The sequence below is a fragment of the Macrosteles quadrilineatus genome, unplaced genomic scaffold (genome assembly GCF_028750875.1).
Source record: "Macrosteles quadrilineatus isolate MER2022 unplaced genomic scaffold, UCM_ALF_1.0 Scaffold_3__2_contigs__length_128488019, whole genome shotgun sequence".
Taxonomy (NCBI): domain Eukaryota; kingdom Metazoa; phylum Arthropoda; class Insecta; order Hemiptera; family Cicadellidae; genus Macrosteles; species Macrosteles quadrilineatus.
Genome location: NW_026542596.1, coordinates 116,772,667 through 116,785,181, shown reverse-complemented (window position 1 = coordinate 116,785,181; position 12,515 = coordinate 116,772,667). Strand labels below are relative to the sequence as shown.

Sequence of the window (12,515 nt, the reverse complement as noted above, 5' to 3'; positions counted from 1 at the left end):
CAAGTTATAATTTTGGTATAGCGAGAACTAAAATATGCCTGAATTAGGACATTAAATTCAATAACTAACACTTTAAATAAATATACACGACCAACAAAAATATGCACATTTTTTCTAGACTGCCTGAAATACACAATCAATTCCGACCTAATTATGTAAGTCAGTTAATGAATAGTTGAATTCACCATAAAACCAGAAAACCAAACCATTTACGAAATCGTAAATGCCAAACAGTTAAAAGGCTATCAGTGAATTCCAATGTGTTACGAAACATTGATTTAATTTAACATCCAAACCTGACGATATTTCAACTCACTAACCTGTCTCGGGGGATTCCTCTGTCGATTCTCCTCTCCTAAACTGTATAAGAGAAGGGGCGAAATCGCTCTTCACTTATAATACAACATTCACTGTAATCACTGAATCTAATCAAATTACCATGTGGAATAAACAGGTTATACAAGTTGGTTTGGCTTGGTGTGCGCAGCATAAATGAGTTACCAACAGGGCCGGACTTAGGACTTCAGAGGCCCCGGGCGAATTTGCCGATGGGGCCCCCAGTATGATTATACGATAACAAATACGGTACACAATGTAACGCATATTACATGCACACTAATTTTAAATAGGCAATTTCAAGGTGAATTAATATGTTAACCTGTTAGAATAGTATGCTGTATTTTGCATAAACTAATTTTATGTAATATTTTAAGTCTGAAAATAGCTACAATGTACGGTGTCATGTTATGATTTGTTCTTGTTGTAATTGTATTTATAAAATTTTAATATACCTAGCAGGTACATTACACATTTGTTTGCAATACATTAAAATGTAATATCCTTTGTAACAAATAATTAAAACTATAGATAAAATAACACGTACTTGTAAAAGGTTTAATTTAATTTTTTTAAATACACATTCTATTTGGTGCTTGAATAAAAACACAAATAAAAAATAACTAACATTAATTAATGGAATAAGTTACATTTAAACACGTGATGTAAGTCAGAGATAATGCATAAACTTTTTAAGCTTTAATATATTTTATAACTTACTATAATTTTACTAACAATTCTTTTATTAAGTTTATAAGATACAAGTCAAAACAATTTTAAAGTTTACTTTTTATAGATTAACCATTATAAGGTTTAGAACATAGTTATTTTCCCTATAAATAAATGTCACTTCCCACTCTGATACGTTGGCATGGCAATTAAAACCCCCTTTTCCTACATTTCTTGGCTGCACTAAAACTATAAAACCATAAACTATGACTTATGTTTATTTTCATAGTGGTTTTGGCATGGAATTCTCGTTTGTATATTATGATAAAGTCCTAGCATGAAAAGTACCATTGAACTTTAACGAGATTGAGTTTTTTCTTGACGAGTAAAATGTTACAATACAAGTCTAATAACCAATCACAAGCTAACCATTTATATGAGTAACTGAAAGATGTTTAAATGTATTCAATATCTCAGATTAATACAGCACAAACATAACATTCAATACAACATTAATTTGTTCTTTGTAGTGTTTGCAGAATTATTTTAAAATACAACACAAAAGTACGACAATGTCAACCAAAAAAACACTGGGAGTAAGTGATTTAAATTGTTTTGGATAGGCGATAAGGCATTGTATGCGCGTGCGTGAGACAGACAGGACTAGACAGAATCCCTTATCAGCTCATTATCATTTATTGTTGCATCTGCTTGTTGCTTTTTTACGATTTCAGTCGACAACGCTCGCCCGCTTACAAATAATGTAATTTTTGTTAACATCAGACGACCCTAGTTGTCATAAAATGTCTATATAGATTTTTTATCCTATTGGTGCTGTATGATTTTGACTCTAACGACTAAATTGAAGATCCAAATTTTGACGTATAACTTAATTACTATTTTACAAAACCTTTTAATTGAATGGTTAATATAATACTTCTGCCCCTTAAAATCGTGATTGGCATATACTTAGAGGTAAAAGAATAACATCTAATAAAACATAAACAGAGCAATGTTTTTATTTTTCAAAAGTATTAGAACTCCATTGAATCTCCATTTAACCCAACACAATTGTACAGGTTACGTTCTACGTCAGAACAAGAGTTTTCATATTATTTATTGTATTTTTTGCCCCAAGCGAAGGGGCCCCATTCAACTCGATCGCCGCGGCCGTACGTTTGTGTGAACGGCTTCATTGAAACTCAAACTGGTCCGTCACAGCTAGAGTATGCTAGAGTATGCTCGTGTAAACTAGGTCCAAGCGCGGGGCCCAGTGCAACCCTGAGGAAAAGTCCCTTAGAGTCAAGAATTTAGTGATACCTTAAATTCACCTAACAATAACCTTAAATATAGGATAACGACAATAAAGCTGTTAAAAAAGAAGGCCATTCGGTAAGTGTCTGATTAATTTTCGAAGAAATTAATAAAAACTACTGTGCAAGGGGCCCCTTTCGGGGCCCCCCTAGGCCCGGGGGCCCCGGGCGCTCGCCCCGTCCGCCCCTAGGTAAGTTCGGCCCTGGTTACCAAGTGAAATCGTATGTAACAACGGACTTTGTATGGTTCTGCTTGATTAAAATGTTTACTAATCACAATATTATAAAAAAATAGTGCAGATGTAAACATTGTAGGTAATTTTGGTTGGACGATAAGATTTTACCTCCTTAAAGCTCCAACTCCAATCCCGTTACGTCCATGGGGCGCCCAAAAAATTAAATTACACGAATCGACCAGAATCGACCTATGAGTAGGCTGGGTTAGTGGTATCTTTAGTTCAAATTTCAGCCAAGCCAAGATGGTTCAGAAGCTATCATGTACATTAGAAACAAACACACAAGCAAAACAACAATGCACTGATATATACCAGAAGTTCTCCATAATGAGTTACAATAACAAAGTTATCATACTACAATGTATGAGAAGTTTGTGTGTTTGTTTGAAGTTCGATCACGCATTAGTTACCGTACTGGTTGGATTTGGTTGATATTTGGTATTATGATAGCTCACATTCTCGATTAACATATAGACATATTCTTATCTCAAAAATCCTTTTGGGCTCCGCCCCAGTGGCCTTATAGATTCCCATGATGTTAACCGTATGAGTACTGTATTCATATTTAAAAGGAATTAAAGAATTTTGCCGCTGTTTCAACTAAACAATTTGGTTCTATGATATTCAATAGTATTAAAATGTTATAAGGTTTACTAACAGGGAATTTATGACAACAGCTAATTTGAACCAAGTAGCAACAAAAACCTGAGAACTTTACTTTTTTCTATTGTTTAGGTGCAGTGGTAGAACATTATGACTTGGTAGATGTGCTATTCTATAGTATACCGTAAACAAAATTTTCTTAATTCATTTCCCCTCCCATTACAAACGTAAAGTACGAGTATAACTGAAATAAGTATTTTATTTAAATTCATTGTTAAGCCCCTGAGCTGTATATATTATTGTAAGACTAGATTACTTACGTCAATAGCTCATTGAATTTCATTTAATGTTTTCAGTACATGTTTCGACACATTGTCATCCTCAGCTGAGTACTAGTGAAGTTTTTATTCACCATATGGTTTCGTCAATGTTCAATTAAATAACACGTAACACGAACACGTAACACAAATACGACACGACACGGAACATATACATTTAAAACACGTAAAGCTTTAGACATGCAGGCCTGCTCGAACAAAACACACGGTCACGCCGCGGGTCGGGGACAGACTGACTACTGAGGTCAGTCTGTCCCCGACCCGCGGCGTGACCGTGTGTTTTGTTCGAGCAGGCCTGCATGTCTAAAGCTTTACGTGTTTTAAATGTATATGTTCCGTGTCGTGTCGTATGTGTGTTACGTGTTCGTGTTACGTGTTATTTAATTGAACATTGACGAAACCATATGGTGAATAAAAACTTCACTAGTACTCAGCTGAGGATGACAATGTGTCGAAACATGTACTGAAAACATTAAATGAAATTCAATGAGCTATTGACGTAAGTAATCTAGTCTTACAATAAGTATTTTATACTTATACGCCAACCCTTGTACGAAGGACGGGTACTCTGCTAGTCAAATAATAGGTTAAAATAAGTTTATAAAATAATAATACTACAATATAACACACAAATTGGTTTCAATAGCATGCAAAGCAGTACGGTGTGCTATATATAATTACCATACTGAATATAACTCACCCAGTTTTAAGATTTTTAGTAGAAATATAATTTTAATTTATTATTTTGTTTCCAGTGTTACTTCCCCATCGGCAGATGTGCCGGCTGCTACTGAAACTCCTGTAAGTAGCATTTATTAATTTACTTTATACTTACCTAATCCTAGACAACGTTTACTTACTTTTAAACTAGTATACAATACTTAAAAATAAAAATCAACGGCAGTAGTTTAAAACTCAATGATTGTATGTGATTTATAGATAAAGCTAGTATGTCGTAGTTAATTGCACTGTCACAAATGAAGTGACTTGAATAACCTCAATGCTTGTCTTGACACCAGACATAACCTTAATAGCCTAACAAACCTAACTAGAGTTGTCACCTGGTTGTGCTGTGCCTTAATGATCATATTCTCTCCGTAACAGAAGACAGCTGATTGATTGATTGGTTGTCTGTTGTCAATTATCGACCAGTAGCGACTCTGGTGGCAAGATCAGATGGTAATGAGTCAATCTTGCCTTTCATGGTCCTTTGCTGAGAGGACACTTTTTTCCAAACTTGACAATAGTGATTTTAAAGTATCAGCTGTTTTTGTTAACTTATTAAAAAATTTCATTTTATTTATACTGCAGTGAAAACAGCTGTTTTCAATTTATTTTGGAGGCCTTATGTAGGTCTTTTAGTTTATAGTGTTAGTGTATACAAATAATCAGCAGGAGTCAAGGAAATCAGCTGTGCATTTTTATTACTTTAAAATTGGTTGATGAGTTACTGATTTCTATTATCGATTGGCGATCATTGTTGCATATTGTCAGCTGTTTTGTGATTTGTTTGATTCCACTAGGAGTTTTACATGTATACTCAGCTAACCAGAATCCAATTACAATGGTATTTATAAAGAGTTGTGCTTAACTAGTACTTATTTAATCTAGTAGTACTGTGCTTAACTAGTAGTTAGGTACTCATTTAAAAAATGATTTTGTTTCAGATTTAACTTTTTAACATGATTTGAAATTTTAATCAACCTAGGTTGTGACGATAAATTTCGGCATAGCAAAACAAAAACTGGCTAAATACTGCCCTAATTGCTGGTACATTTTACGTAAGTTCCAAAACTACCAAAGTAACTAGGTATCAAGAGTTTTCAAAATAATCTCATCGATTTGTAAAATAATTATAGGTAGGACCTTTGGAGTTGAGCAAAGATTTTGCTTTGGAAGTCTTATAGCAAGTCCCAGTTTTGATGATAAATATTGGCATTGCACAAACAAAAATTCAGATCTTACCTTAATTACCTTAATTACTTAATTATTACCTTAATTGCTGCTTTCTTTTTTAAATTTCCTACTTGACAAATGGTCAAAAATTAATCTCACGTTTTTCATATACCAGTGACATATCTCACCCCCAGATCTGGTAGATGTGGGCCACAGCACAGGAGGACTGGTATTTCTGGTCCTGTAGTCTGGGCATTCTACCTCGGCTCATTATTATTCAAATTAATTGTCACTACAACTCATTCATCTTAATGGAGTCAATTTTGAGTGTAAAACAGAGGGTGTGGTTAGTGGCTGTCCTTATTTCAGATTTTGATTCGTCATTAAGGAGTGTGCTAAATGTAATAGGTGTAGCTGGGAAGCGAGCTGGTCTAGTGTTTAGAGTGCGGGACTTCGGTTCCAGAGGTCCTGGGTTCAAATCCCGCCAAATCACCAATGGATTTTATCTATGTGATAATGCCGCAAGCCCTAGGTCTATTCTGAAGTAATGTGAAAACCAATTCCGGGCTCGTGCCTAGCGTCTTAGGACAAAAAAAAAATATATATATAGGTGTAGCTTGTGTTTTTTAGGCTTATTTTTCTGGTAGTTCAGATTTTAAAGTAACTTAACTCTGTATTTCTGTCTAGTAACTCTACAGAACACCAGAAATGCAGTAACGTTGTAAGTGTCTAAGTGTCTTACCTGAAGGCGGCAACATCCATGATTATCTCAATAGTCAATACCCGTGACAATTCCTTGCGAACGCTACCACATAAATCTGTGATCATAATTCAACTGCGGCAAAATTCACAATGTTTTCCATTGAGCGTGGCAACTGCCGTGATGATTTGTTGCGATCGCGGAAACGTCCGGTATCCATCATAGTTCCCAGCGAATGCAGTTTTCAACTATGCAAAACGAGAGAGGCCATTCAGTAAGCTTCTAATTAATCTTATTAAGTTATTAAGAAAAACTACTGTGTGAGAGGGACCCCTTGGGCCTGGGGCACCGGGGTGCTCGCCCCGTCTGCCCTTAGGTAAGTTCTGCCCTATTAGAGAGTCAAAAATTAGAAAACCCAATTTTTGCCACATAAAACCCTGTTCCCATGGTATGATCATGTTGGTTCGCAAACTCATTGTAATATGTTTGTACCAAGTTTAATAATAGACTAGTTACACCTATAAAATAGCGGACCAACGAGTAACCATTGGTTTCTGAAGTAAGTCTAAATCTTTGTTTTTTTTATAGGTCTCAGAAACCCAGAACCATGATTCTACCATAGCATCTCCAGACAACTCAGACATGAAACAGCCTGAGGTAAATTATATTTTATAATTTTACATTATATTTAAAAAGTTTTACATCCAATTGTATTAAATACTTCATTATCCTTAGTTAAATACAGTGATTTTACGAGTAAACATAACCTCATACAGAAAACATATTTACATCGATTTACCATTCAATTATCTGCATGCCTCGCTCATTATGATCAATTAATCTTCGTACTTAATTGGCAATCAGCTGAAGCCATCAGCAGTAATTATTGAATGCTTTCACTTTGGCTTAAACTGCAAATAAACAACAATCATTTGCGAGCGGGATTAACCGATTGGAAAACTTGTTCAGTTAAAAATATACTAGTTCTGTTTGGTTTGGCAATTTTTTTGTTGAGCTAAAATAATGAAAATTTGCAAACTAGAAACTTAAAATCCAAAAGAGATCTAAGATAACTAAGATTTGAACTGTTATTTCAAATTTCAAATAGTTATATTTCTAAAAACGTTTGATGATTTTAACCTGGGTCAATTTTCATATCTGGATTAAACTTCATACCTGGGTTATAATTGAAGTTTATGAACAGTTTTTTTTTAGATTTGCCAAATGGGAAATTTACACCGAGTATCATTATCATTTTATAAGTTTTCCTATTTCATTTAATTACTACTTTACAAAGCAATAAAATATTTTGCACATGGATTTAAGATATTAAAAATGTATGAAAAAGGTAATGAAGATTAAACCATTGACTTGAGCTAGCCTACTGAGAAGTACATTGTAAAATATGAAGCACTGACAGTGAATCGACTAAATAATATTTCTCATTTAATTTTAGTGTAGGGGCTTCCACTTTGTGCTTTGCTCTTTGATTATACTAGAGGACAAAGTTTGAAAGTTTTGTGAAAAATAAATAGTTGTACTAAGTTGGTTCTATTAATTTTTTTTAACTTGGTTTAGTTAGAAAAATGAGTTAGAAAACTACAAATCGGCCACTAAAAAATTGTAGGAAATTAATCTAAAAATCACCTTCAGTTAATTGCTCCATAGCATGATAAATCGAAGAGTACAGTATGTTTAGTCTATAAAAACACACTCCCTTGTTGATTTAAGCAAACTTTTTGTTGATGCACTTTTCAATTATCACTTGTCTTCTCGTATTTTTATGTGTACTCTGTAAATCTTCTAAAGTAAAAGAAAAACATTTCGGTCCACTTGAGTAGGCAAACACATACCTACTTAAATTGACTTGAAACACACATACAAATTAAATAAACTTATTCGTCAGTAGGATGAATAGTTTAATTGTAATTCAAAGTCAATTAAATTAATGGTCAATTGTTTGGCTTGGGACAATAAATGATCAGAACCTCTGATGTAGTTGACCATGACCTGAATGTTCCCCTAGTGATATAACCAGCCTGGGAAAACCTGTCTGTAGGTCATCAATATGTGGGGGGGGGGGGCACACATAAACATTAGAAGAAAATATGTAAAATGTTTTTATTTGTAAGAAATACAGAGTTTTTTATGCAACCCAAGTTATTAAAACTGTGGACAAAACTAGCTCATAATTAGGTGTTCCTGTTTTCTTCACTTTATTGCTATTCAGCTGATATGCATTGTTGTATCGTTGTCTACAAGGTTTAGTCTAATTGGGAATTTATTGTGTATAAAATTCAACATGGTATGTATTCACAAGCTCAAAGATTATATGTACTGTAGAAGAATACATCATAATAAATCATTAGCATAGATGAAACATACTCCCTTAGTAGATTTCTCATCCTTATGGAACAGCTGAAGACAATTTTATTTTTAGTTCTGTACGGTTTATGTAGAGGTCGTGTTTTGTTTACAATTTGTTTCCCGTTATTACAGCCATTTAAAACCTCGTTTAACCAAATAATACGATCTAATCATAAACAATAACTTGTCCCCTAGTTATATAACCAAACAGTAAAGCACAAATCAAGAAATTAACTCTAAAATAATAGAAACAAAGTTTCGTTGACACTAGCGCCCATGTGTCACGTACATGAACTAGACATGAAAACGTGCTTCAAAATTTACAATGGGATGAGAAGTCTACTTGTGTTGGTTAGTCTATGTCATTAGTTTCATGCAAAGAAAGGTTTGAAATTATTTGTCCAGGTGTGATTTCAGTACAAAATAAATCAACTATTTATAGACTTCTTAAACATTACACACCTGTAACACACCTGTAACACAACAAACCAATATCACACAACACAGTTTAAATAGCAATTATCATCATCTTTACTTGGTTAAAAAGTAAGCATATTGGACAGAAATTAATAATTTAATTCAGCTTAAATATGTCTTTGGCTTACCTTAACTACGCCCACTATGATTTAAAAACTTAAAAACTTCAGACAACTTTAAAATGGGGATGGAAAGGTGTAGTTCTGTCAATACTCTAAACTCACTACTGATGCTCTAATTAAAATCAACTCAAAAGCTCTGTGATTTATTGTTATGATGTATATTAAGCTTTTGAACATTACATAGATTACAAAAGTTTACACTGGCTTGACTCTCTCATACCACCGATTTAAATGCATAATGTAAATACACGAGTGATTAGATGAAACAAGAGAATATGGATATCAGAAGGTGTCAAACAGAATGTTTTATCAGATAACATGGATGTATTCACAAAGAAGTCTGTGACAATGAGAGGTGTATAAGTGATTAGTGAGAGAGTGAGAGATATAGATTTATCAGTGAGAGCGAGACAGGCATAGTTGTGCTGCCAACGTGATAAGCCTTAACTCCCTTGACTCACAGCAACACAATATGTCAGAATGTTTTATGATTACACAGATGTATTCAATTCACAAAGAAGTCTGTGACAGTGAGATAAATGTATCAGTGAGAGTGAGAGAGACGGATGTATCAGTGAGAGTGAGAGAGGCATAGTTGTGCTGCCAATGTGATAAGCCTTATCAACTCCCTTGACTCACAGCAACACAATATGTCAGAATGTTTTATGATTACACAGATGTATTCACAAAGAAGTCTGTGACAGCGAGATAAATGTATCAGTGAGAGTGAGAGAGACGGATGTATCAGTGAGAGTGAGAGAGGCATAGTTGTGCTGCCAATGTGATAAGCCTTATCAACTCCCTTGACTCACAGCAACACAATATGTCAGAATGTTTTATGATTACACAGATGTATTCAATTCACAAAGAAGTCTGTGACAGTGAGATAAATGTATCAGTGAGAGTGAGAGAGACGGATGTATCAGTGAGAGTGAGAGAGGCATAGTTGTGCTGCCAATGTGATAAGCCTTATCAACTCCCTTGACTCACAGCAACACAATATGTCAGAATGTTTTATGATTACACAGATGTATTCACAAAGAAGTCTGTGACAGCGAGATAGATGTATCAGTGAGTGTGAGAGAGACTGGTATCAGTGAGAGTGAGAGAGGCACAGTTGTGCTGCCAATGTGATAAGCCTTATCAACTCCCTTGACTCACAGCAACACTCCATGTCACATTGAACTCATAATAGTGAAAGTTATGTTGAATGTAAAACAATTTATCCACTTCCCTTAAGAGTTGTTCACCAAATGGAGCACAATGGCTCTCAAAAGAGGTTAGTGAAGTGGCTTTTGTCTAGAAAATAACCTTCCAAGTGATATTACTTTGTGGTGGTTTGATCTATTTTAATGGCTGTTACACAGATGGTTTTTACTTTGTGTTTGAAACGTTTTCATATAAGGTATGAGTGAAATGCTATGTTATTATTTGGCCAGGTTTGAAAAGGGGGCTTTCATTTTAGTGAATTTCCCATATAGGTTTAAGCTATCATTGATTATTGTGTTTTGATGGATGATCCTAACAGAGTTATTCGTTATTCGACCATTCAACCATTCCTCATTACTCACCCAGGTATTTTCATTAAGCTTAAAATATTTAATAAGCTACATTTTATGGTTTCAGTGTTTACTGTTTTCTGATTCAACTCCCAAATATTCATTTACTCTTAAAACAGGGCTCGGTTTTAGGAGAAAAGCAATGAGAAATATTTCTATCTTTAGAAAAAATTTGATTTGAAATAAAAAAAGGTTTGAAGACAGAGTACAACATAACTACTGATGCTGTTTATTTTACAGATTTCTTTTTAGGGATATTTATAGCTCCAACAATTAGGTTTTAGTTCCATTTTTAAAGTAAAGTAGCAATAGTGAGTACAACGACTATCCACAGTACTATGCTGATAATTAGACCAATTCGTTAATTACAAGGCAAAAATGAGGTACGGATTCCACTATAAACTGTAGGTCCCTTAGTTGCCATTGGCTATATGCGATTAATTAACAGCTATGTCTAAGGAACATGTCGGCCTTAGTCACTAACAAGACTACAAGATCATGCCACTCATCCTACACTCGTCTCCATTCATACTTGGCTTAAAGGTACCTACATTCGTATGGTCGCCATTTCATATGAAAGTATTAAAGTATTATCGTAAACTCTATACATCAAGCTTTTTACTACTTAAAAGTAAGTATTTATTAGCCCCATAGTTATAGTTTCAAACTTAGAGAAGTAAGGTACAGAGGAAACATTTAATTAATGGTGCACCAAAGTGGTGTCTAGGGCAAAATGCACCCCCTCCCCCCTACAATGCTCATGGTGGAGGAAGACCCTGTGCCCTGTACAAAAGGATTTTTTACACAGCGCTTGCCACCCAGGCTCTTCCTTGATCATCAAACCTATATTTCCGTCATAGCTTAATAGAGCTAAAATCGCACGGTGTGGTCCCATAAGCAATTAAGTTTTCTCTTTACTTAACTTGTCTGTGAAGAATCCCAATGGATGGAAAGGGGTATTTACACCAAATAAATTCTTTAAAAAAAAAAACTAATTGTAAACTGTAGAAGAAAATAAAGAACCAATCTCGGTGTGTCGTGACTGAAAGAAAAATGATTGGATGCTAATATAGGAGCAGCTGATGATAGATGAGGCTGCAATCTGTCGTAATGACAGTGAACTTGTGATTGCTTAATGACACCTCTCTCCCTTCTTCTCTCCCTGTCTCCTCCCCTACTCATGGTTACATCTTGATCATCTGGAATTACAAACACCTCTTATCGTAGTCGATTCATTGGTTTCATTAAGTTTATTGGTGTAGGCTTTGCTGCAAGATAACTGTAATATTCGGTGACCTTGGGAGATACTGTTATGTTTGGTTTTAAAGTGAGTTAGTACTCTGGTGAAGTACTAATTGCTATTTTGGTATCGGTGGAATACTGGGAGCAAGATTGTATTCTTTTGAGTGGGAATACTTTCAGTTGTATCAACAATATTGAGGAATAATTATTAATATTATCTTCAAATTTGTTTCACAATTTGAGTGTCTGACCTTTGTGTCATATCTATCTCACAGATATTGCTATTATTTGAGTTGACAAGAATTTATATATCGATGCAAATTGTTCCTAAAATACAGGTTACCTTCAAGGTTCATGGTACTGTAGAGTGTAGACAATTGACTCTGGAAACTTATTAGTAAGGTATAAAATCTTAGAGTACAGAAATACCCATAAAGTTCTCTCTAATGGGTATAATACACAATAATAATATTAAATTAAAGAAATATTTTACACTTGTCTCAATCTCTCAGAAAGAAATAAAATTAACATACCGTTTTTTCTTGGACTTTGTGGATATTCAAAAGTATTATTTACTGTTTCTGCCTTTTAAGATCTTTGTTACTTAATCAATTAGAGTCAAACCGCCAAGTAGATCCTACATTGAAAGTCTTTTGA

At 34.4% G+C, this 12,515-nt stretch overlaps 1 protein-coding gene across 8 annotated transcripts in view; it reads left to right on the top strand.

The window, feature by feature from the left end:
• LOC128988701 (uncharacterized) overlaps window positions 1-12,515 on the top strand; it is a 146,822-nt gene that overhangs the window by 109,448 nt on the left and 24,859 nt on the right. For all 8 annotated transcript variants that reach the window (XR_008490414.1, XR_008490415.1, XM_054410258.1 and 5 more), the window contains exons 10-11: window positions 4,251-4,296; window positions 6,680-6,748. Coding sequence is in view for 6 of the 8 variants with exons in the window: in XM_054410258.1 (XP_054266233.1) it covers window positions 4,251-4,296; window positions 6,680-6,748 (115 nt within the window). In the remaining 2 variants the exon portion in view is untranslated. The remainder of the gene's footprint in view (window positions 1-4,250; window positions 4,297-6,679; window positions 6,749-12,515) is intronic.